The sequence below is a fragment of the Colletotrichum higginsianum genome, chromosome 3 (assembly GCF_001672515.1).
Source record: "Colletotrichum higginsianum IMI 349063 chromosome 3, whole genome shotgun sequence".
Classification (NCBI taxonomy): domain Eukaryota; kingdom Fungi; phylum Ascomycota; class Sordariomycetes; order Glomerellales; family Glomerellaceae; genus Colletotrichum; species Colletotrichum higginsianum.
The window spans coordinates 3,430,056-3,454,982 of NC_030956.1; the positions used below are offsets into that span (position 1 = coordinate 3,430,056).

The following is a 24,927-nucleotide window of genomic DNA, read 5'->3' on the forward strand; positions in this document are numbered from 1 at the left end:
CAGTCTCAATGAGGCCCAGACTCTTCATTCTACCGACTCAGGTCTCCCTCCCAACAGTTGCTGTGACATCAACCACGGCTTTAACACAGCAATGTAGTTCTTACCGCGAGTCTCTGATGAAGCGCGAGACCGGCCGGGTGTACGAAATAGTCACCGCAACACGTTATTCCCCGACATGTTGGAGCTTCAACTGAACTTCCTACTCTTGCCCTGAAGTCAAGCAGCATCCCTGAACCCTTGGACCAAATCGCATTTACGGATACGTCTCACAGAGTGGGTAGGGAGCTCGAGCCCCGAGTCCGAATCCCACCGCACCATCGGTCCACAGACCGTCATCTAGCAGTAGTCAGCGTAGTCGCCTGTGTGCCCCAGTCTCTGGCTCATCGATAGGATAGGGCTATGTACTTCGGTACACCGGCACTGTACTATGCATGTCTCGACCACAGGACTTGCTATTGGCTTCAATTCCTCCTTCTGTCTGTCTCGCTAGCCAGCAGACATCTTGAAATGTTTTGCAGATGTCTGGTACGGTAGAATGACTCTGCGCAAGGGCGAGTGACACATGTCAAGAAAACACCACCCGAGCTGCGAGTTAGGGCTTCCCTCGCGGGCCACACAAACCTGGCCCTGTCTGGTTGTGCGCGCGCCCTCGATCACGTTTCTGGGACAGGGAAGACGCCGCAGAGTCAGTCAGCGCCTGGAAACAAGACAGGGAGATGGCACGGATTGCTTGATCTGCAACCATGAAAAAGTGGCCGTACCCTGCCTGCTTGCGCTATTCTCCCACCGGCGAATCTACTCACCGAAAGACGAGTGGCACGCCTGTCGGTTGGTGCTCAATATGAATTTCTCCAGCGTCAGCCGGAACAGGTTTTGATCCTCCAACGCTGATGGGCAACACGAACCGGGCCCATAGCGACCCAGCTGGCCTGTTTCTCTTGCCCTCGGATTTGGCAGCTGGGTAGATAGATCGATGATCCTGGAATGAACGTTTCAACCTCGAACTGGTCTTCTACAGCGCAGCACTCGGACCAAGACCAAGATCAAGTCAGCGATGAGCTACCTCTACAGCTTGTCCAGGTGCGTCCTTGCAGCCATACTGACTGGCAAACCTTTTGCGGACGAGGCGAGCCAGGGGAGGACGGCGCCTCTGAAGTGTGCACAGTAAGTTCGCGTGTCGGACCAGCCGGAACAGACTCATCTTGGGCAACGGTTTACTGTTGTGTAACGTGCGCGGCGGCAGTGCGCCCCTGCGCAGGACACATCCGACGTTATCAGGATGATTAATAAAACTAACTTTCGTTTAGTGTCGCCATCCTCAGAGCATGCTGCGATGGAAATAATTGATAGACTTTTGGAAGATCCGTCTGTCAAGGAGGGTGTCTTTTATCGAGGCGTCGACGCAGCAAAGAAAAGCCTCGCAGAAGACGAATCCACTTTGCGAACATTCTTATAGCATATATGCACAAAATGGTGTATCCCGTACTTTCCTTTTCTACGCATACTCTGTACACGTCGTGTCTTCCTCTAGCGGATACAGATCTTCCTTCGTCTCCAGTCCGAGTCCACCCACACATAACCCGACATGAAGCGGCAAACCCGATAGGAATCACCGAGGAGTCCCCAGCAATGACTTCACGAAACCCCTCCGCCGTCGTTTCTTCTTCCTTACCCCCCTTGGCTCCGCAAGCAACGATATAATCGCTGGGGTGAAAAAGAAGGGGAAAAAAGCAGACGCTCAGTTTCTGGTCTTTTACCTTGCCCTTCCTCCCCCTGTTCTCACTGATTAACTGATTCCCCCTTCTCTTTTCCCAACAAGCCGTCCGGTGGCCCCCACGGGCCGCCCCCGCCTTTGCTTCTCCATTTTGCATCGTGAAGCACCAAGCGAACAGACATAAAGTCCTCCCCTGATATCCGTAGCTAACAGACGGCGGCGCGCTTTGAGAATCGAGTCTGTGCATGTGCATTTAAAGTTGACGGCGGGCGCCCTCCCTTGGGCCAACTCTCCTCCTGAACGGGGGCAAAACTCAATCGTGTATCATGTCCTCCCGCTTCTCTCACCCTTCCTCGCTCTTACAAACAGGGTTCTGGTTCGAGCAGAAGTCTCGTCGCGGGGTTAAAGACGCCGCAGGTTCCGCCTTTCTAGACCATTGCCCCCTTAGGACCGTAACCTTCCCATGGGCGTGGTTTGCCTGGCTCAACGCCTCAAGAAACAGTAATTCGGCGGTGTTTTCATTAGGTAGCTCACTTACCTTCTAGTGCACGTCACTCGGGTCGGGTCTTTCTGCGATCATAATGTTCGACTAGCAATGTCACACGTCGCACAAAGCGATGTGCTGGATGCATCCGCCACCTAAGTAGTTTTACAGCAGTGTCCCATCCACCATGTATCATACCCCAAACTCCGTCTCATAGGGAGTGAAAAAAATTGAAAAAAACTTTTCCCTTCCCACGTCTTGACAAACTAGTTTTCTGTTTTTTGGCGTCCCAGACTCCGTCCGATGCAATCCGCTGTTCCGACTCCCGAGAGGGCCTAAGCTTTGTCTCGTACACCGACCTGCTCCATTCACTAGTGTCAAGTCGTCCCTCGTTCAACGATACACCGGGCGTGGGGCCTCTTCAGCATAGTACATCTCCTGCGCGGCCACTCTTGGCCGTTCAATGTAGGACACCTCCGGCTCAGGGCGAGCCGGAACCGGCTGTCCATAATAATGCTGCTCTACCGGCCGCACGCTGTACTCCTGGCGTAACACCTGAGGCTCTGCTGGCCTCACGCTGTAAGACCGAGGACCCGGCTGGATGACCTCTCGACGAACTTCGGAGTGCATCGGAACCGATGCGTAGTCCTGGATAGGCATCTGTTCCGGTCTCACACTCTGCACTCTTCCGTATTCCCGCGGGGGCTCGTACCGCACTGTTTCTGTCGGTCGAGCTGTGGTCGCCCGCATCATGTACTCCCGTGGGGGGTCGTCGATCATTCTTCGCTGCTCCAATGTACCTATCGCAGGGAGATATTCTTCACCCGAAGGTGCCATTGGCCTAGTTGAGTACTCCCGTTGTCTGTATACGCGCTGAGGGTCCGGCACAGTGTACTCGGGCTGAGTGACGACTCTGCGCGGCGCCGCGTAGATAGGAGAAGTTCGCTGATAGAGCACGTCATCGTCCCGAGGGTCGGGCCCGGGTCGCCTGGACTCGGATCGCATCAGTGCTCTCTCATAGATGATCTCAGGTTCGCCAGGCCGGAGCGGTGGCGGCGCGACCGACTGTCGAATAACGCTTGCCGGCTCGTAGTATCGCCGACCGGTGGTAGGATCAACTACGACTCTTGCAGGCGGCGCTTTCGGCGGTCCCATCAAAGGGGATGCTCTTTCTCTTTCCCTCATAACGGGCGAGCGGGATCTCGCGCGATCTGCCATAGGACGAGCACTCATGCGCGTCACTTCGTAGCCATCGCGATAATACCGCGTAGGCTCCCTACCGTATCGATCGACACTGGCTGCTGGGGAAGTTGCGTATATCTCACTCGGAGTAGTGCGAATGGCGTAAACACCTGGCGACTGTACTCGTCGGACATATTCAGCGCCACTTGCGACGCGCGGTTCCTCCACGTATTCCCTTCCGTACCCATAGTCGCCAGTCGTCACGGCTTGGCTCACCGGTCGTGGGCGATACTCCTGAGGCTCATACGCCAGCACAGCGCCATCCTCTCGATAAGGACGAGAAGATTGACGTTCAGGCTGGGCGTAGCGAGGCTCCTCGTCTGCTTGTCTTCTCTGTCGCTTCTGCGGTCGAATGAAAGACGGTGCGCTTATAGGGGAAGGCGAGCGCGGCTCCGGCTTGATGTAAGACTCTTCTGGCGCTTGCCTGGCTGACCTCTTGTTGTTCGCGTTATTGTTGTTGTTCTTCTTTTTCCTGCTCTTCCGTTTCTCCCCATTTCGTCCACCTTGCGGCGAACTATCTGGACTGGAAACGGTATTGGGTTCATTCCGCAATGCTGCCACTTGAGCGGTGGTTCCTTGGGGGATGCTCAGACCCTGGGCATCGACTGCAGAGCCCCCGGCCATTGCCAGAGGCGAGACATGGGAAGGCTGGGGCGCCAAGAGGGATATGTTCGGGGCGCGAACTTGGATCAGAGGCGAAGGTTGGCGGGCAAGCATAGACTCCCTAAGTTGCTGTTGACCTGCTGCGGGAACAGATCTATCAGCACTGCCGTCAAGGTCCATACCACCTGACTCCTCAGATCGACTGGCATTTCCGCTCCCACCTCCTGATGTAGACACTCTGGTGTTGTCACCTCCTTCAGTTCTCTGCGTCGTCCCTACCGACGGGTTTCTAGAGTATTCAAGCGCGGCGTCGATTCTGAAAGGGGCCGATCGTGTATGGGATGGGGTAGAGTTCGAAGCTTGGCCCTGTTGCGGATGAGTAGCAGACGCATGGGGAAGCGAAGGAGGCTGGCCCGCTTGAGCTGTACGGTTTGCTTGGACTTGCGCCTGGCCCTCGAGTGGCTGATTGGCGGCAGACGACATGTATGTCTGGGCTGCAGCATCGGAGTCGTTACCAGCGCGAGGACTGCGGAGCGAGGAATCGGGCGAGTTGTGTTGGGAAGAGTAGTAAGAGTTCTCATCAAAAGAGTCACTTGCAGCTGAAGTGTTAGCAGCAGCAGCAGCAGTAGCCAGTTTGGCAGTGGTAGACGAAGAAGCAGCAGCCTGGACCAGAGTCAGAGCCTTGGACAAGACATCGGAGAGGTCGAAGTCGGCGAGAGGCTCCGACTGCGCCCAGGCCTTCATGGAAGCCCGACGTTGATCAACTTCGTCGCGCAGCGCCCGCTCAAGACGTTGCCTCTGAAGCTGGATCTCGGCCTTGATCAAGTCATCAGATTTCTGAAGGAAGATGGGATTGATCTCTGTGTTGCCAACACCCACGAAAGGTCTTGCTGGCAAGTTCGCATTAGCAGGAGGTGGGTTTCCCAGGCCAGGAAGAGACGCGTGTTGTTGCGTGTTGGACGCGAACGTCTGCACAATTCCGGCTTGGTATCCCGGCGCTGCGTTTCCAGTTGCTTCTTTTGCTGGCGTAGAAGGATTTGAAGGTGCTGTTACTGCAGTGGCAGATGCGTTTGGTGCCGGCGGGTTTGGCACCTTGATCTTGGGATGCGACCCAGTAAGGATTGCATCGCGAAACTGCACGATTTTCTCGTACTGCTGAAGATGATGAAGATCATCCTTGGAGATACCCAGCGATGCCCCATTTGCCATTGGCGGTACGGATGCAAGCTGGCCTTGAGCCATAGTGATGGGCACTCTGCGCGAGGAAATCCTCTGCAGCAGAGATTGGCAATCAAACAAGTACGCGCAAAAGAAGAGAAGGAAACCCAAGCAGAGAAACAGGAACCCTAAATATAGTAAAGCCTACACTGTTGAATCAACCAGCAATGTTGCAATCCTTGGAAGGGTGGTGTTTCCTGCAGTGCTGTGGAAGGAGAAGAAAAGGAGGTGGAATGGCGAATGTGATGGAGTGAAGAGACAAGGCGGTCGAGGTCTGCCTGCATAGGTCGTTGAACCCACGATTGACTGACTTTCTTACGGCGATATGTTCTTAAAGGGGCGGGACGATGCATCAATGAGACACATGGACCGTGCACACAGCCCTGGCGCCTTCGCTCTCTCTCAGCATTGTTGGCCTACCTAGGTATTAATCTGCTGGGAACAGCTCCCTGTACTTGATTACCGACCTGGAAGAGCAACATATCTGTCGTGTACGTATCACCTTTTCGGCGTGAGTCAACCACAGGACCCTCTCAGCCAAACTATCGTGCAAAACCTCCCAACAGCCTCGCAAAGTCTCAAGCTGCATTTGTAAGCCAACAACAAGGGCAACTGTCTCCTAAGTCCTAGAAACAGGAGCATTGAAGTGCTGCTGAGTTCCCGTCCAACTGTTTCCGTCTGCTTCATGCCGGCCAGACTCCCACCTCGCATATCCAGAAGCCTCTCCTCGCCCATTCGGCCTCCCGGGTCGTTCTGTTCACACAACACCAAATATTTTACATCTAATCGCGCACCCGAGCCTACCAGGCCTGCTTTGCTGTTGCGTCCTTCCTTTCAGTACCCACCCAGCCGATTATACTCCTCGATATCATCCATGGATCCCATCAAACCCCAGGCGAATGGAGTGTTGACTCCCAAGCCAGTGCTTTTCTTGTGAGTCGACAACTACAAAGCACTATAGTCAGGATCAAATGAGCTGATATTCGTAAAGTGACATTGACAACTGCCTGTACCCCAGAAGTGAGTACTGCGAAGATAAAATCCCAGGCGCTTCGAAGCTAAACTCACTCGGCCAGGCTCAAGGGTCCAAGACCACATGGCACAGCTGATTGACGAGTACTTCGCGAAGCATCTTTCCCTCTCCTGGGAAGACGCGGTCAAGCTGCATAAGGAGTATTACACCAATTACGGGCTCGCTATCGAGGGCCTCGTACGGCACCACCAGATTGACCCTCTGGAGTACAACTCCAAGGTCGACGACGCGCTGCCCCTCGAAGACATTCTAAAGCCCAACCCCAAGCTGCGGCAACTTCTTGAGGATGTCGACAAGAGCAAGTGCACCATGTGGCTTCTGACCAACGCCTACGTTAACCACGCCAAGCGCGTGTTGAAGCTGCTGGGTATCGAGGACCTGTTCGACGGCCTGACGTTCTGCGACTACGGACAGCAGCCACTGGTCTGCAAACCTGCCAAGGAGATGTACCTGAGAGCCATGCGGGAGGCGGGCGTCGAGAAGATGGAGGATTGCTACTTTGTTGGTATGTGGATAGCACGGCCACCGTTTGCCGACCTCTGCCCTGACTGACGTGTTAGACGATTCATATCTGAACTGCCAGAAAGCCCAGGGCTATGGCTGGAACGTGGCACACCTAGTAGAGGAGGATCTGCCAGTGCCACAAACGCCAGCATCCGCGCACCAGATCCGACACCTGAGGGAACTCCGAGACGTCTTCCCTCAATTCTTCAAGTCAAAAAACGTTTAGACTCGCATCACTGACTAGAGACAATGACTGAACGACCATAGATGAACACGACTAGGTGGCAGAGAGCGTAAAGACATTCATGAAGAGGGGGGGGGGGGGGGGGGGGGGGGACTGAAGACGTAGAACCGTTGATTTTGATGGACTGGGTATCGTTGAATCCATAGATATCATTATACATACCCCCGTTTTCTTTACCCTTTTAACGCCCAAAATACCACCATGTAATCACCCAGTCGCACAAAGCCCTTCTGTACCCATGGTGTTGTTGAATTCACGGCCGGCGAATGCTCCTGATTACCTCGTCGAGCTTTGCCAGGATCTGGTCCTTCTCCTTGATCGCATCCTGCCTCTGCGCCTCGGCAACCTTCAGCTCGTCCTCCAATTCCCGTATATAGCGCTCCTGATCGGCCTCGCTGCTGTCCAAACCCGGAAGGGTGGATATGAGGACTTCGATCTGCTGCTCTTTGATGATTAAGTCGCGCGCCAGTTCGGCCAGGCCGTCCTTGAATTCATCGGGCGGGAGGGGGTCGACTACGTGTCAGTCTGTCAGCAAATTGTACAGACGAACGCATCGGGATTCGGATGCTATGCGTACCTTCCTTCTGTTCGGGATCTTGCTTGACCTCTCTGATTTTATCATTGGGACCGAGAAGCTCGAGATCATGACGTCGATGGACAAAGTGGAAGCTCGCGACGAACTGCTGGGCGAGCTGGAAACGATGTCAGCGATTGCAGATGCCATTTCGGGGGAGGGGCAAGTGTTGACGTGCCTGGTCCACAGCATCTTGTAGTTGAGTGAGTCTATCACCCATCACGCCAGCTGCGGTGATTTCGTCCGCCTAGCGATTCGTTGGACCGTGGAGTGACAGACAAGGCTGCGATCGGTGGTGGTGGTTTCGCTGGTCGAAATGTTGGTTACTGTTCGACGATCTGATCCGCCCAGATACCGCAGCACGTCGGGCCACTGTAGTTTGCTGCGACGCACTGTCCAACGACCTCTATAGGTAGGTACGTACTTCAACATGTCTGTCCGTGTAGGTAGGTACTTCAACTCGCTAGGTACCTACCTAATCTCAACTTCAACTGATGTTAGTTAGCAACGCGGCTTGCAATTTCGACACTCGTTCAGAATAAACAATGAGATGTAGCGACTGATTATCTTCTTCTACAATCTTAACCTTTACCTTACAAAAGCATGCACGCTTTACGGCGCTCCTTACTCCAGCAATGGCCCCGCTGCTCACAACTCACCTTCCTCCCCTTGGTCCACTCAGATCTCATTTCAACATGGCCACCACTAAGACAGGGTCGGAAAAAACGCCTTGAACTGCTTTACCCTGAGCCTCCAACAACACACCACCACGACCTCGCGTCGTTTCTTTCGTACGCAGAACGCACCGGTCTCGACACGTTTTCGACTGTCTATGTCGGAACCCACTATGAGTACACGGTCTCCTTGACACTCTCCCAGTACGGCATCCAGGCCGTCCGGGTCGGTGGAGCCTCGGACAACGGCATAGACCTCCTCGGCACATGGGGCATTCCCTCTCGGACCAAACCTATCAGAGTAATCCTCCAATGCAAAGGAGGCACTCAGCGTATCGGCCCCTCGCTAGTCCGGGAGCTGGAGGGCTCCTTCATCGGCGCTCCTGTCGGCTGGCGCGGCGATGGCGTCATCGCGTTCCTGGTCAGCGAGAAGACCGCGAGCAAGGGGGTTCGGGAGGCTTTGGGACGGAGCCGCTGGCCCATGGGCTTTGTTTCGTGCTCCAGGGACGGTTTCGTGCAGCAAATGCTTTGGAACCACCGGGCGGAGGAGGAGGGGCTAAGAGGTCTTGGGGTCACCATGCGCCATGCCGAAACTGGGGACGACAAGTCGCAGATTGTCTTGACGTACAACGGCAAGCGAGTTGGCAGTGTTACCAAGACGGACGTGTCTAGGCTTTGAGCTTTATGCCGGAGAAGGACCATCTATCCACGAGCATTCCAGCAACAATCCCATCAGTCAATTCAAGTGACCCACGCTGCTTCGTGGTCTGATGAATGCTAAAGCCGCGGGCAAATGCACCAGCCTCAAATGAGTAAGTTTCCAGTTATGCGTCTGGAATCTCAGGTTTCCTTCTCCGCTTTCACTCGTTGGGCCAGCGCATTTGTCTACCTTTTTGAACAGCAGATGCAGTTTCATTTTTACGCTCTATACCTGATCATGTTCTCCTGTAATCTAAAAGTCTCCTTCATCACCCTCCGCACTATTGGATCCAAGGAGCAAAGGCCAATCCTTGTTTGTTAGTAGTTGTAGGCAACTGTGGAACTTTTCTGCCTCACGTCTCGGCAAGAGCCTGACCTCCTCCAACTACATTCATAAGGAGTCTGTAAGGCAGTTCAGTATCATCCTTCGAAATCTGTAGCTTTGTCTCCCGGTCCGGCCATTAGATGACCATGTCAAATATAAGGCTTTTTCCTTTCAATTCACTTGATACCCCGAAATCGTTCCATGCCCGAGGCGTAATCAAGCCATGTTCCAGACAGACAGCTGCAGGGAGCAACCTGCATGAACCCAGTTGCGTCCTGATAGCTCAAAGGCAGGTCGGTGCCTGATGGAAAGTCGAGGTTGGCTGTGAAGTATATCGACTAAGGAAATTTCGCAAGCTAATATTCGAGACACACAAGCGAAATCATTCGTTATCTATTGCACGTGCAGAAGTATTGTACGTTGGCAGAACTAAAGGATCTGGATAGATGAAATGAATCTCCAACACTCCGTTCAAAAGCTGTGACAACTGGGAAACGCTTGTCTCTAAGGGAAACAATCCCGCACTTTGAGCGGGAGATAAATGAGAAGCGAATGCGTCTTCTGTTGTCGTCGCTGTCGATTCTTGTCTTCGAATTCGCAAGGTTAACCATTTTGCATCAATGCTTCCTACACATGCGTGATATTGCCTAGCTGTAGTGGGATAACATGGACCATTGACCGAACGCATAACTAAAACTCTGATTTTGTCATTGCACACAATAGAATAACCAACATCCCTACAACAGCACCTTACACATGCCCCTCAAGCTCCTTCTCGGTCCAGTTCCAGAGTGCCTCCTCGAGAGCCTTGTCTCTCGACTGCTTGGAACCCTTGCCCGTAACACCAACGGGAAAGTAGAACTCGCCCGACCTGGCATCGGGACTGACAGCAGCCCACAACTGATTCTTCGTGCCGTTCCACACGCTGGTAGAAAACAACTTGAACACGAACATAAAAGGTTTCATGATAGGCCAACTGGCGACTACGCCATTGGTAAGGTTGGTGTTGACAACGCCAGGGTGCAGAGAAATGGATCGAATCTCAGGATGGCGACGAGACAGGGCGCGGGCATGGTGTATATTGGCCACCTTTGAAACGCCATAGCGGGTGACTGTCGAGGTAGAGGCCATGTCTGTCTTGAGCTTGTCGAATTTGTAGGTGTCAGTGGCGGGCGAGGAGGCCTCTGCGGAGGAGGCGACATTGATAATGCGGACGTCCTGGGGCGGGCTACTAGCCGTAGCTGTCTTCTTCAGAGTTGGAAGAAGGAGCTTTGTGAGCAGCGCATGGCCGAGGTGATTGGTGCCGAACTGGATCTCATAGCCCTCCTTTGTGACGCCAGCCGGCGTAGCCATGATGCCTGCGTTGTTGACGAGTATATGAAGACTTTCCGAATGGGCGTGGAAGTCCTTGACAGCCTGTTTGATGCTGTCAAAGGACGTGAGGTCGAGGTTGATATAGGTGATGGGCGCCGCATTTGGCACGACCTTGCGTATCTCCTCAATGGCGGCTACTGACTTGGTCTCGGAACGAGCTGCAAGAAAAACATGTTTCGGGTTATGCTTGCTGAGCTGTAGAATGGTCTGCTTCCCCAGGCCGACGTTTCCTCCAGTCACGAGGATGACTTTGCCTGAAAGGTCGGGTATATCTCTGTCCGGGTTGAACGACATGTTTACGATTTTGAAAGATGAACTGCCACAGATAAGGCCAGAGTTCGAGTCCTGTAAGAGGTTTATATATGCGGATTGCTCTTTGTTCAAGGCGGAGTTGCGGACAACACAGCAGACCATCATGGCAACTCCGCAGCGGAGACTGAAGCATTCTGAAGCTGTGCTGTAAACCACCCATTCCAGGAGCCCTTCGGCATTGATGCTATGGACCTGGCATTGTTAACTCCGGAAAGACTAACAAATCTCAAGGGCTACTGCTACGGGCCTGGCATCTCTTAACTCCGGATGAATTATCATAGCTCAATGGTACCGCTACGATGCTAACAGCACGTTATTCGTCGACATATATTATACGCAGGCCCTCGCTGTTACCCACGTAGCAGTGGTACAATGCAGAAGTCAAGACCATGAGTTTATCTGCATACATTGTTTCTCAGGTTACAGCCTGCAATGTCTCCTCGATGTGCTTTCACTGCACTGGCGTTGTGTGCATTCACGACGAAGGGGTTGGCTGTCAAAGGTAACGCGAGTGGTTTCTACGGCGAAAACAACAATTGGTCGAAGACGAGGACTCTAGATATTACTTCGTCGAAAACGTTCTCTACCTATCAATTTTACAGAGGGTTATAAGAAAAAAATCACCAACCTGTATTGAGACAACAAATAACAAAACTGATTCGTAGCAGCGACAGGTTCCATTTCCCGTCAGATGCTGCGATGTAGCGCGGAGAGGTTAATGAGAAGAATGGGTATAAGCTGGTGACAGCAATTCATCTCTGACCGTCTCTTTGCCCTCTGGTGCCGCGTCGAGTTCTGTACTTCGACTTCTCCAGAGACCGTGGCGCCCTCAAACTTGAAGCCCTCAAACTGCAATAAGCGTTCACATCATATCCTGTTGGTTGCCGATGGTTAGTGCTCGCTCATCCTGCTAAGTAACGTTGCGTGCGCTGCCAAACAAACCACGATTCACCCGGTCAGGCCCCTAGAGTGAGTTCAAGATAGCTCCCAGCTCCTTGAGCTTGACTGGCTTCGTGAGAAACAAATCCATCCCGCTCCCAAACGCCTCGTTCTGAGATGCGCTCGATGCCAATCCCGTCAGCGCAATAATAGTCGCCGGTGCCAGATCTGATGCTTTCTCGTATGCCCTGATATGTCTCGTTGCCTCAAAGCCGTCCATGACTGGCATGGAAACGTCGGTGAGGATATACCTGCACTCGGAGGGATTCCGCTTGTAGGCTTCAACGGCCTGCTGCCCGTTGATAGCCGTGTTAAACCCCAACCCAAGCTTTCTCATGTAGGTGGACAATATCTTGAGGTTGATAGGGTTGTCCTCAACCAGTAGAAACTGAACAGCCACATTCTGGATGGAAGGCGTCTTCGAAATCTTCGGTCGCGGCGCAGGTTTGCCTTGCAGCATTGGCTGTGCCTGAATGCCCGAGTCGTCTGAGGCCGAGGACCGTATCGTTAAGGCGCTCGTCGGCTGAGTTTCCGGCCCATGGTGGTCTATCTTGGGCTCGATGATGGCCTGGGATATCTCTGAAGTTGACGGTTCCACTCCGGGGCTCATCCTCCCTGCTTGCAGTGCTGACCATCGATCAAAGGCCCGCAAGACCACTTTGGCGAGTTTTCGGGGCCCAATGCTAGTCGAAGTTAGTGAATCTGGCCGGTATAAGGGGGTTCTGTCGGAGTCTTACGGTTGTGAAATGAATTCCGTGATTCCTGTGTATTCGTCCCGTTGTTTGGAACGTTGGTAGGCGACCAGCGCATTGGCCGACACAACTACACATGGCAGCATGGAAAGAGTCGGGTCCGTTGACCATTCTTCCAAGGCATCTTCTGACGCCAGTACAAAGTCAGGGACGGCATGGTGTGCCTCCGGGGTCTTCGGGAGCACTTCCAACCCTAGCCAGTTGCGGCACATGTCCCCAATCTTTGCATGGCTGTCGTGTTTCTCGCCATTGACTAATGTCGTGACGCAGTCGAAGCCAAGCAAGCGAATACGCAACCCCGAAAGCTCCATTCGCTGCTGATGAAAAGAGTCATCTACAGCCGGATGCTTTTCGTTGGTAGAAACGTTTGGGGGCACGGAGAGCGGTAGTGTCACACTGATCGATGTTCCACTACCAACTTGGCTCTGCACCGACATGCGACCTCGAAGCTTGGAGGCCATCTGCTTGACCAGACTGAGCCCAAGGCCAGTTCCGGGAGCTAGCGAATTCTCTTGTGAAAAGGGTCTAAACAACTGATGCTGCAAGAAGTCCTCGCCAATTCCAGAGCCAGTGTCGGAAACAGTGATGGTTACTTGTCGCTCCCGGTTGGCGCCCTCTCTCTTGGGAGCTCTCTGACTGAGAGCTACTTTGATGATTCCGCGCTGCGTGTATTTCAAAGCGTTGCCAAAGAGGTTCATGATTATTCGGCGGATCGCGCCAGGTTGGGTGTCAAAAACCCAAAGACACTCGGGGTCGACATCGAACACAACCAAGACATCGTTGAAGGCGACTCCGGCGACTTGGGTAGATTGGTTAAGACTGAGATCCTCCTTTGCCCTCAAACTGTCGAGATATAGATCGGCGGTGACATTGGGATCTCGAGTCCTGTCTTGAGTTTTGAGCCGAGCGATAGACAGGTGCTGGAGGGTGAAGCCGGCGAATATGCTGTCCATTACCTCTTCAGCAAGCAGGTCAATCTGCACATTGGATCTAAGCGTCATCATGCCGATCTCGAGAGACTGCGGCTTGCCTTGTCGAATGCCTCTATGGACTGGTCTTCTTGTGGTTTGGAAATTGTTGACCTTGGCGTAGTCGAGAAGATGATCGAAAGTATCGCCGAGAGTTCTCCCGCATGCCTCGAGAGTATGGACTATGTCCCTCTGGTCAGCACTCAGGTCGGTGTCGGTAAGAAGCTCGACGCCGAGAATGATCCCATGAAGCGGCGATCGCAACTCGTGAGACATGCAGCTCAAAGCGTCAAACTTGGACTTCTCGTCCAGTATGAGCTCGCTACGCAAGGATTCCGACACGGCCAGGATACTGAAGACGCGCAGATAGCTAAGCTCTCCCTCTACTGTGAAGGTGCGCGTTGGCTGGCGGCTGTAGATAAACCCGCCAGCGAACCAGCGGTTCTTCCTCGGGTCCCAAACAGGCACAAAGGCGACGCTGCGAGCCCCTGGGAAGATGCGCAGAATGTCTCTGCCTTCATTTTGCCTCGCCCAGGCCTTGACATGGGGTCTCTGGCGCTGACGCCCCAGCAAGCTGCGATCCGGACACAAGCTGTCTTGGAGTGTCGAGAGGTGTCTTAGTCGTTCCTCCTCCGACGAGTCGGTGGGATTGAGGTCGTATGCCGCATGGAAGGTGAACAACTTGCCCTTGGGGTAGCGTCTGACAAGGTTTCCGAGGAGCTTCTCCGCCACAGCTGCATGGCGTGTAATGTGCTCATACCCATCAACTCCATCACCTTCGGAGGTCGAGAACCCAAGAACGCGAGCCGGCAGCCGTTTTGTAGAACCAGAAGACGAGTCTGTACCGTCGTCGCTGCTGGCGGAGGATCCATCCAGCACCGGCCTGACTGGATCCTCAATCAGGGGGCTTCTGAGAGCACCAAAACTCGCAGGAGCAGCATCGAGAAAGAGACATCCTTCCGTGTCCGTGGCTTGACGAATCTTCTCAGCCGCGTTGGAAAAGATGAGATTGTTTGTGGTCTTGCACGATGGCCCCGACTGAGCCTCGGAGGCCGAGATGGCGGCGGGCTGACTCGTCGGGGCTGGGCTCCCCGGCTTTGCCACCGGTGCCACAGAGCCCGTACTTTGGCTGCCGTCAGACTCGGAAATTGGCGTTGGTTGAGTGCCGTCCGAGTCCGATGAAGAGGGGGTTCGGGATAGCGAAGGAGCACTCTGTCTGCCACGGGGTTCGTCCAAGACACTATCGAAAGCTTCGCCAGGCAAAAATGGATTCGCCAGATCAGCAGCCTTGGGGCTCAAGTGGCTTCCAGCCAGGCTGAAGCTCTCCTCCATGAAAGCAGAGATTCCCTTGTTCATCCGTTCGCTACGAAAATGAGCACTGGTCCGATTCCCTTCGAGGTAGCGCATAATGGAGGACGATATATTTCGCAATATTCGGCTTTGAGCCTCGGACCAATTGTCAATGGGCTGAGGATTCATGACACAAACGATACCAATGTTGATTCCCTTGGCGGTCTGGATAGGAGCTGACGCATAGAAGCGCCTTGGCTTCTTTGTGTCGCCAATGACACAGGGTTTTGAGTGAATATTGAGATGCGCATCGACCCCGAGATTGGGGACGACGACAACGGGAATGTCGGAAAGACCACCACTGGAGCCGCCGCGTGTCTCATTTGGTTGGAACAGAGCACTCTCGCATGCTCCGTAACAACGAGGGAAAGCATCGCCACAGAATAAGAGGTCTTCATGCGGTATTCTGGGGACGAGGGGTAGTGCCGGGGTCGCTTCGGCAACAACATATTGATACGTCTCATCGAAGAGTGAGATAAAGGAGCGAGCTGTACCCGTCTGGTAGGCACAGAGTTGAGAAAAGGCTGTCAAAGTCGTGTTGCTGGATGCAATTCGTGGCCTGAGTGAATCTTGACCATTGCCATCCTGTACAGCAACGCTGGGAAGAAAGGACGAGGCATATCTGCGCTCAGTTGCGATTAGCACTGCATATCAGAACTCATCGACAATCATGGACAGGTATGGATATCAAAGCGACTTGTGGAAGCTTACTTAAAAACCTCCCTCTGGCGAACAAGCTCTGCTTTCGATCGATCAGGAACATGGTTGGGTGTCTTTTTTTCGGTGGCAGCCATGGCCGGTTGAGTGAGTTCGTATGGAACTTGCAACGATGAACGGTGAGGTCCTAGCTGGGCAGTGGCGATGAATCCCATATGCGGGCGCGAAAAATGGACCCTTGAGTGTGTCCTTCCAATGCCATCGGATAGCACTGACCTTTTATCAATAGAGAAAACTGTATTGTGAAGAAAGTGCTTTGGCGAGGAATCTGCAAGGTGTGGATTCGCGATGGGGGGAGCATTCGAGCAGCTGGCCAGACCGCGACGGATCGGAACCCAGTACCCAAATCGAAACCCCGAAAACACAGATTCCGGGAGCCAAAACCCCATCTTCAATCGAGTGCTGCATCGAGCCGGAACCCTGCCAACGTGCGACTTTGGGCCAGAACATGGCGTGGGAGAGCATGGGCCGAACCCGGGCAGACCGGCGTCAGGGCCGCGGAGGGAGACACGAGGACTCCGATGGAAGCGCCCATTCTAAATCTTCCTCATGGTAGACCTGGCCTGCCCACGCCATTGGGTGGGCCCAAAGGGTCCTTCAAAAAGGGGGTTTGACAACCTCGGGTTCGTCATCGGCGGCTTGGATGAATACTAGCCAATTCTCGCCCTCCGGAGGCGGCTCCGTGAGTTCGACAGTTGCTTGTGGCCAATCATCGGCGCCTGAACCAACTGCGTAAGATGCGTGACTCGGGTTCAGCTGCGCCAACCATGTCTACCATGCACCGCACACACGCCTGTAGAATATGAAAGGCACAACCCCATATTATGATAAAGTTGTGGCAGTGGTGGCAATGCTGGTATCTCCGGAGGGGATTCCGGAGTACTGTCGACATCGATGGTGGAGCTGCCAACAACTCGGTCTCTTGAGTACGTACCTATGTTTCAGACGTCTCGCTGTACAGGAAAAATCAAGGCATGGTGGACAGAGATGATAATGCGCGGTGGCCTTGACAGAAGAGGGGGCAGAGTGTCCGGCGTCAGTCGAGAAACGACTAGGTAGCCAAGTTGGCTGTATCGGATCAAGGCGGCCGCGTCATAGCACGTGTCTTCTATAGCTACCTACGTGGGCAGGTATGCAAGTGTAAGGTTCCTCGGACGGAAGCCCCGGCGGCCATCATTACGAGCACAAGCTTTTGACTTCGGCCAAGTCATGGAAAACGCAGGGAATCATTTCGCGTCCAAACGTTGTCCCATTCATCCGGGCCAATACTGACCTGCCCGCCTGGCCTGAAAGGCAAATTTCGGAATAAGAGAGATGGGGCATGGAGCCTGAAAGGTCGAGGCCTCGCCGAGAACCCTTTCGCGAGCCATGAAACTCAAAGCCAAAATATAACCTGCCAATGTCTTGAGGGTCGTCCTACGCGGGTTCACCGTTTGACAATCTTCGATACGGCCGCTGGCCTGGCCTGGCCTGTATCCATTTCCATAGACACCACCAGCACCACAAGGGTATCCTCCATCAATGTGGTCGAGCGAGCATAGACGGTGTAACTATTCTCTTTTTGTGACCTAATGCTGACGTTTACTCCATATTTGACCACACTCAGGACCGTCGATGCTATCCAGCGATTGTCGCCTCTCCCATCAACATGCTGATTGCTCTCGTCGGCCACGTTGAATCAGGAGAATAGAATCTCGGGATTATACATATTTTACTACAAAAAGAACGGCTTGAGGGGGGTGGGGGTGGGGAGTGTCTCGATATGCTACTCGGGGTTAAGAGATTCGTTATCAGGTTTAGCAAACAAGATCGTGCTCCAATGCCTGCCTAGCCTTTGAAGACCAAGTAAAAACACCATGCATCTCCAAACGGAGACTGGACGAAGCCTGTGTTTAAAAAGATGAATTCACCGAGTTCACCGAGCCCAGGCATATATCCCAACGCAGGTATACCGCAACAGAGGAAGTTAACAAACGACCATACCCATATTCATTTTCCTATGCCGCTCTGAGGGGCTATGATGCGGTACGTTGTCAAGAGGCCAACTGAAAGACGGGTGTGAACTGGCGAAGCATTCAACCCTTGACCCCTTTCTGTTCTGCTAGTGATGACGGGATTTAGGGATCACAAGTAACCATAAGACGGTGTTCAAGCCCCGAAGGATGCCCCTTGGTGGGACCATTAAGCCCTCAGGCACGTAATGATGAGCTACAGCACACGAGGTGCCGCAGGCATGGCAAACACATGCATATGTACAGGAAAAAGCGGCCGCGGAAAGATGATGCTCCGTTAATTGATCGTGATGACCAGGGTCTCTGTGCCCTATTCGAGCGTACATGCGTTGAGAAAACGACGTCCATGAGGGGCTCACTCAACGATGCCACCCGACTCCGCTTCCCTCACGACCTGAAATGTGCAAGCACACGCCCTTTAACAGTCAAGATGAATCTGCATGCAGCTATCTAACCCTGTCCGCCTACCAATCATCCTGGTCCCAAAGCAAATAAACACCGTTCGTTCATCAGTGTTCCTCCGTCCTGTTCGAAGAACCCGCACACGCCTAATGTGTGCCCGTGTAAGTCAAGTCGATGTCTGGTAAGATTGGGGGTGGATTGTGTGTGCGGTTTTGAGGGTGTTGTAATACATAAACACTCGAGGGAGGCAAGAGGGTATTTCCTCCTCTCGAGAGGAAAGCTCGCTTCCAATTACGCTAGATAGCCAAGCTCGTCATCCTCGAGTCTCTCCAAGTACTCCTTGTCGAGGAGAATCTCTATGCACTTCTTGATATCCGAGACCTTCGGCACGAAGCGCGATCGAATCTGGTTGATAGTCTCGCTGACGAGCTGAGTGTGCTTCATCTTCTTTCTCGCCTTCATGATGCGCACAATGGCAGACTGGTAGACTTGTTAGCACATTGCAATGGTGGTATAATTGGAACGGAATGATGTACCTGCAGCAGAAGCTTGCGGTCCTCCTCGATCGTCTTGTTGGTCTCCACCTCTTCCTGCTTCGCCTCCTTAGCGCCACCAATGTTCAGATTGACTCTGATCTTCTTGCTCTTGAAATCGTAGTTGAGCCGAAAGCTTTTGCCGGCTTCAGGCTTCCCATCAGGCGACACGATGAGAACCTTAGCCTTCAGCAAGATGGCCAATGCCTGGTCTAGAACCTCTGAGCTCAGCAAGGTCACGCCCGAGATGTCCTCGTAGCTGTGCTTGTCCTTGTCGTTGAACATGAGCAGGATAGCCATTTGATAGGCGGACACCTGGAAGGTATAGGGCGTCTTGCTGTTCTTGCAGTAGCCCGCCTTGACCTCACCCTTGCACAGTTGCCACAGCCATGTCAACTTGCGGCCCTCATGCCTGTTCTTGTAGAACCGAGTAAAGCGCTCGCAGTCTTCGTTGATCTCAGCTGGAGGGGTGAAGCTGGTGTTTGGCGCAGTCAGGGGCCAGAAGCCAGTGCCCAGGATGGAGTACTGGGAGTCGAGAGCGTTCTTGTTGATACCAAGACTGGTGACATGCTCCTTGAAACTGACGTTCAGGTCCTTGGAGGTCTGCATGTCCTGGAACATTCTCTGTAGCTTGTTTGTGTACTCGAAACCGCACGCCTCCTTGAGCTTGCTGATCATGCTGGTTTCCGCATCGTCCGACGAAGAGTTGCTGTGCACCAGGCGACGAGCTAGCATGCGGGAGTAGAACTTCTGGAAGACGTCCTTGTCCTCAATATACTTGAAGACGGTCATGATCTGCGTCAGGGTGTTCTCCAACTCGCCCTCCTCGATACCGCTGCCGCTCTTCCTCAGCAGCACGTCGGTGTATTTGGCCAGAAGTTCCGGTGACTTATTGGAGCCTGACTTGCAGACCTCGTTTCTGTTGATGAACTCGCGGCAGGCGTTGTCCAAAGACCGCGTGAACTCGGCCTCGCCCTCGAAGGCGCGAGTCACCAATCCAGAGTACTGAGAGTGAATTTCCAATAGCGCATCGACGTAGACCTTAGGTTCCAGCTTCTCGGCATCCGACGCCACTTTCTCCACGGCGCTCAAGCCTGCCTTGCGGACATGCGTCTCGAATCGCTGTCTCAGAGGATCCAAACCCTCTGGAATTCGTGAGAGAAGCTTGTACATCCTGGCCATGTCCTCTTCTCGGTCGTTGTCCAAAAGCACCTGGAACTCGTCCCTGAGCAATGTCGAGTGATCAGCGATGAGGGCTTGGTTGCACGTCTTACGCAACGGATTGATAATATCAGCGTGCAGGTACATGCGCACTCGCTCCTCCTCTTCTTCCAACCGTGTCTCCGCCTTCTTCATGTATTCGACAACGCTGTTTTCGGCAACGAACTGTTTGGATTCGTTCTGGTAGTACTCCTTGGTGGCGGCCAGGAAGGGGCGCTCGAAGTGGAAGCGGTAGACGTCAAGCGTCGACTTGGTGGGATCGGTATCGTCCAGTCCAAGAGAGACAAAAGAGTCGACAACCTGCTTGATCTGGCCATATTCGATGGTCTCGCCATTGCGCTGCTTCTCGACCAGCTTCAAGACGGCTTCCATGACCTTGGTCGAAACCTGCTCGAAAAGCACCCGGCGCCATTGCACGAGATGGAGCGTGTATACGTCGTATATGTTCTTTTTTCCCTCATCCATCTCGCGCTTGACCCAGTGGCGGTTAAGATAGCGAAAGAGGTGATGGATGTACTTGGCGGCGATCGTGTATCGGTTCCACTCCTTGATGTAGAATGTCAGCAACGCCTCATCGGTGTGCGTCTTGGACTGCTGGACGAGTCCTCCGAGGTGTAGCTTAAGATAGTCGATGAGCTTGTTGTATAGCTCCTCTCCGAGAAGGTGAGCTGTCCACATAGATCAGTATGACGACCGTACATGCCAGTGGGAGGGGTCTTGTCTGGCTCACCTCCCCTGTGGTTACCGGACCCGATGCTTCCTTGAGGAACCGACAGCCCGACGGCTTTTTGGGAGGTACAGAAGTTGTGAACGGCGCTAAACACTGTTAGAAGACATCAGAAGCGGTCGGCAGGTAAAGCGTACGTGTAGACTCCCATGTACTGCAGCAAGCGACGGTCAGCACTTCTCATCGGACCACCAGCAGTAGAGGACAAGGCGGCGTGGGGTAATGTGACTTACGATCTGCATGTCGATACCACGCTCAAGATCCAGCATGATGCGTTGGATGCCGGCTTCCAAGTACTTCCATCTGTGTTCGGGTCAGCGCGGGGTGTCGGGCAACGACGGTGCCGTCGCGAGGCTACAGATGTCCACTCACGTGGCTCCAATGTCCTCACGGTTAGGGACCGGGGGCATCTGGACAGCGGGCGCCATCTTGGCTGTTGACATGATCCGAGGACCTCGGGTCGAGTGCGCGGTCGGCAGAGGGAATCGGCGAGGCCGTCGTGGCCGTCGTGGTGGTGGGTGGATAGGATGTTGGTTCGGGGGCGACTTGTCGTGGGGGAAGCGGGGAGGACCTCCTGCGAAAGATGACGGACTTAGAAAAATCGCCTTCAGACGGGGGGAGTGATGAGTATATGAGTCTCCAAGCCTGCCCTGCTTGCGGCCAGAGTGGAGAGTCGAGCCGTTTTTCAGGAAGAGAGTAATGTGTTTGTGGTACAGACCACGACGGCTCCAGAAATCGTCGTTGAAGTGCGAAGGATGGAAACGTGAGGCCGTTGTCGCAAGGGTTGAGAGAGGGAGAGGCTGCCGTACGGGGGGATGGGGGTAATACTGTACCTCGCAACTGGGGAAGGGAAGGAACGTAGCGCCCTTTGTCCGAGTCAGAGCGGAAGGGGAAGGAAGTCGTCAAATGGCGCCGCGAAGAGGAAAGGAAAAAGAGAAGACGATTTCGTAGTCTAGATGCAGAGCTGGACGCGATCAGGCAGATATGAGTAGGTTGTAAGTGGAAAGAAAGGTTGCCTGGGCGGGTTTGCTTGCTGGGCGAGGTGCTGCAGCAGTGCAAATGAGGTGCGTGTGAGGCGTTCAGTAGTGGAGGTCTGGAGGCGGCCAGCCCGACCCACGTAGGTAACACGACCACGCCTTGCTGTACCAGACACTGACGCCTATGGGCCACCTTCAACCAAACCTGGAACTCAGTCAATACAGAGCGCCCTGGGCAGCGTGGTCAAGGCTTGGAGTCTGGGACTGGCTGCCGGAAAGAAAGTGGGGTAATATGCCTAGAATAGTCTAGTGTGGGTACTGCCGCCTGCCACCGCCCCAGCACGCAGTATACAGATAGATAGGTAGGTAATCTGCAATAGGGAAAAAGGCGTGCTCAACTGCCAAGTTGCACTTGATAACAATGGGCCTTGTTATGCTTACTACATTCTTGTACGATTCACTCCATTTCTTTCCTCTACTGTCAATCATCTATTGGTTTATGATATACCATACTGTTGAAGAGCACAATGGACAGTCGCTGCATCTTTATCTGCGCGTTTCCCAGAGCCTTTTGCTTCCTTTAATTGCCCAACTGTATCATGTACTGGCTACAGTTCCTTGGGGACTATTGCACGCTTCCTTGCTCAGCCTGTCTGTGGTAGACGGGGAGAGCAACATTTGACCCCCTTTCCTTGCAGCATTGTCCTTGTCTTCATGGGCGTCGGTCAATGCCGTCCTTGCAGGGGCTCAAAGATTTCACAAAGTGGCCTTCTGAAAGCATACTGACTGCCGGTTGATATGAAAATGCATCCCAAAGAAAAGAGTGGGTTTCTGGTTAGAGTTTTTGGATATGAAGACGTTCAAGGAGAGATTTCTTATAAAACCGATAAAACAGATGACTGCAAAGGGCACAAATCACAACCAATTGCTACAATACAACACTGGGAACAAACAGCAAGACGTGACGATAGCCATGGAGTATTTATGATTTACAAAGAAGAAACAACCACGATGAACAAACCGCGCCCCAGCTATAGTACAGGCTTTTAACAGACCGGGTATACCCAACAAACAAGACCAAGACAGTTCCCCTCCCCAAGCTACATGTGATCGCGAGAGCTCTCGTCTTCCCCACCCCCAAGCCGTTGAACCGTACGGAAAATATTAACCATAAAGTTCATGATCCATGCCAGCAGACCGGCTAGCATAAAAGATGCCAACGCCTGGCTGAGTTGTCTCACCTGGCCTGCCTCGACATTGTGGAAGACCAGGGATTCGAAAGCCAGTGATGTGCTGGCGGATTTGAACACTATGAAGAAGAGGTCCAGCAGGATGAGGGCAATCTTTTGGACGGCGGGCCGGAGACCTAACGGTTTACCCGTGTACTCGTCCCAAAGCATGTAGCCTATGTATGGTACTGCGACTGTATCGACGGCAATGGCGACTATACTTTGCGCGCGTTCCGGGCTGGTGTTGCTCTTGGCATCCTCCTTTTGGTAAATGCGTGCTGCGATAGCCAGCGCAACGATGGAAGTGAGCATAACGGTTAGTCGGAAAACTAGGGGTACCAGGTAATGACGTAGGATGAGAGACCACATCCTCTGCCACATAGTCTTGGATCGTCGCTGCTTCGACGACGCCTTTTCCAGATCTCGATGTACGGTTTCGTCATACCGCTTGTTGAAGTCGGGCTGTAACTTATCCAACACCTCGACATCTACAACCTCCGATTCTTCGCCTTCCATGTGCCCGTAGGCCGACGACTGGAGAAAGTCCCTCCATGCTGCTGGTGGGCCTTGGGTTGCGGGCCTGTGTGCCGAGACGATGACGGGCTCCGCGGTTCGTAGGTGATCCCATTTTCTACCGTGCTGTGCGCCCTTGCCGCGAAAGACGTCTGTAAGCCTGGCCTTGGGCCTCGGACGGGCGTTTTCTAAAACGGGATCACCGGCCCAGTCGACATAACCGTCTTTTGATACGCGGCGGTCTGGTTCGTTGGGTGAGTGGTTATGCTGCGGCTGAACGGCTCGAGCCGGGGGTGAGAGTAGTTGAAGCTGGTCCTCTGTTGGCGCGCCGTAACGTGTTTCATACGAATCGATCCAGGCTATCACGATGGAGTGGTCAGCAAGGCTCTTATATAGCGGTGACCCGGACGGGCCGGGGCAGCAATCATACGGGGAAGCGATCGCGGTCCCCTCAGTCGTGGGGCGCCAGTGTCTATGGCAGTACTGCTTGTGCCAACCGATGCCCTGAAGTCCCGCGAGCCAGAACTGCCAGGCGGGTGACTGGACGTGCTCATCGCGGTCGCAGCCGCGGCCGAAGCAGGACCCGTTAGGGCTGAGATATGGGCTATTTCGATGTGGGTAGTGATCGATAGCGTCGTAGGTTCAACGCTTTCTTAATGACGTAGGGGAAGGCTCGCATATTAATATGCACTCCGCCTTTCGGCCGAAGCGGTAGGATGCGAGTGTTATCGATGCTGTCGCGGTTGGTGATGTGGCGTTGTGTGCACGTATGTATAGTCGAAGTCGGTACACTCGTAAAAGGGTAAAGGGAAGGGTGACTACAAAGGAGCGAGAGAAGCGAAAGAAGGCAGAATTATGGCCTGAAAAGCAGGTAAGGACGGCAGAAGCAAGATAAGGTCGAGTGAAAAGTAAAGTAAGGTCAGAAAGGAGGGCGCGTGACAGCAGATGGACAGCAACCCGTTGGGTGCGCTGAGTTCTCTCAACGGCCGCGGAGGTGGCGGCTGCGTCTCGTGGAGAGAGATTAAGCTAGCGCTGCTGGCTGGCTCGATGTCGTTGGCGCTGTTCAGCTGCGCGATGTAATGTCTGCCAGTTCAGAAAACACACCGAAATGAGAGCAGACGACGGCACAGCACGACACGACACGGTACTCCGGTTGACCCACGGTTGAGTCTGTGACGATGCCTCTCGCCCGGGCGTTCCAGCAAACCGGGGGACTTTTGCAGAGAGACTGCAGCAGTTGGCGAGTTGAAATGAAATAGACGAAATCGGAGGGAGGGCTGGGGAACGGGAGGGAGGGAATGGGAGACCCAATGGAGCGTGCTTGGGTGACAGGCAGAGTGCGGTAGCACTGGAGCAACGTGTGGGACACTCGACAGGGGGTTGTTGGGCTGCGGCGAGGGAGGAAGGGGTACGTACTTCCGGATCCTGGACGGACTGCAAAACACTGAGTCTGCGGACATTTGACGGGTGCACCTCGAGCTGGTCGGATTTTAGTGGGTTTCGAAAGTCAATTTGCGTGAGCGCGATCTGGGGCCAGTTAAAAAAACTCAGACAGGATAGAGGGGCACATGTCTGGGTGGGTCCATT

General features: G+C 53.7%; 8 protein-coding genes across 8 annotated transcripts; 2 read left to right on the forward strand and 6 right to left on the reverse strand.

Annotated features, from left to right (window-relative positions):
• Nucleotides 1–2,591: 2,591 nt before the first annotated feature.
• CH63R_04560 (uncharacterized protein) lies at nt 2,592–5,285 on the reverse strand (the record flags this gene model as incomplete). Its single annotated transcript, XM_018299535.1, has 1 exon — nt 2,592–5,285. One exon carries the CDS (start codon nt 5,283–5,285, stop codon nt 2,592–2,594), a length of 2,694 nt encoding a protein of 897 aa, XP_018160781.1.
• Nucleotides 5,286–5,946: 661 nt separating this feature from the next.
• CH63R_04561 (Pyrimidine 5'-nucleotidase) lies at nt 5,947–7,024 on the forward strand (the record flags this gene model as incomplete). Its single annotated transcript, XM_018299536.1, has 4 exons — nt 5,947–6,194; nt 6,253–6,281; nt 6,338–6,799; nt 6,855–7,024. 4 exons carry the CDS (start codon nt 5,947–5,949, stop codon nt 7,022–7,024), a joined length of 909 nt encoding a protein of 302 aa, XP_018160782.1.
• Nucleotides 7,025–7,295: 271 nt separating this feature from the next.
• Nucleotides 7,296–7,808, reverse strand: CH63R_04562 (RNA polymerase II transcription mediator; the record flags this gene model as incomplete). Its single annotated transcript, XM_018299537.1, has 3 exons — nt 7,296–7,555; nt 7,620–7,734; nt 7,791–7,808. The coding sequence occupies 3 exons, from the start codon at nt 7,806–7,808 to the stop codon at nt 7,296–7,298; spliced, it is 393 nt and encodes a 130-aa protein (XP_018160783.1).
• A 411-nt stretch (nt 7,809–8,219) lies between these two features.
• Nucleotides 8,220–8,969, forward strand: CH63R_04563 (putative Glutathione s-transferase; the record flags this gene model as incomplete). Its single annotated transcript, XM_018299538.1, has 1 exon — nt 8,220–8,969. The coding sequence occupies one exon, from the start codon at nt 8,220–8,222 to the stop codon at nt 8,967–8,969; it is 750 nt and encodes a 249-aa protein (XP_018160784.1).
• Nucleotides 8,970–10,064: 1,095 nt separating this feature from the next.
• Nucleotides 10,065–10,982, reverse strand: CH63R_04564 (Retinol dehydrogenase; the record flags this gene model as incomplete). Its single annotated transcript, XM_018299539.1, has 1 exon — nt 10,065–10,982. One exon carries the CDS (start codon nt 10,980–10,982, stop codon nt 10,065–10,067), a length of 918 nt encoding a protein of 305 aa, XP_018160785.1.
• A 982-nt stretch (nt 10,983–11,964) lies between these two features.
• CH63R_04565 (Histidine kinase) lies at nt 11,965–16,115 on the reverse strand (the record flags this gene model as incomplete). Its single annotated transcript, XM_018299540.1, has 3 exons — nt 11,965–12,622; nt 12,677–15,631; nt 15,721–16,115. The coding sequence occupies 3 exons, from the start codon at nt 16,113–16,115 to the stop codon at nt 11,965–11,967; spliced, it is 4,008 nt and encodes a 1,335-aa protein (XP_018160786.1).
• Nucleotides 16,116–18,431: 2,316 nt separating this feature from the next.
• CH63R_04566 (Cullin family protein) lies at nt 18,432–21,064 on the reverse strand (the record flags this gene model as incomplete). The annotated part of the gene is made up of 6 exons (XM_018299541.1): nt 18,432–18,620; nt 18,677–20,562; nt 20,625–20,710; nt 20,759–20,775; nt 20,855–20,924; nt 20,994–21,064. 6 exons carry the CDS (start codon nt 21,062–21,064, stop codon nt 18,432–18,434), a joined length of 2,319 nt encoding a protein of 772 aa, XP_018160787.1.
• A 1,634-nt stretch (nt 21,065–22,698) lies between these two features.
• On the reverse strand, nt 22,699–23,894 carry CH63R_04567 (uncharacterized protein; the record flags this gene model as incomplete). The annotated part of the gene is made up of 2 exons (XM_018299542.1): nt 22,699–23,699; nt 23,771–23,894. 2 exons carry the CDS (start codon nt 23,892–23,894, stop codon nt 22,699–22,701), a joined length of 1,125 nt encoding a protein of 374 aa, XP_018160788.1.
• Between the last annotated feature and the right edge of the window lie 1,033 nt (nt 23,895–24,927).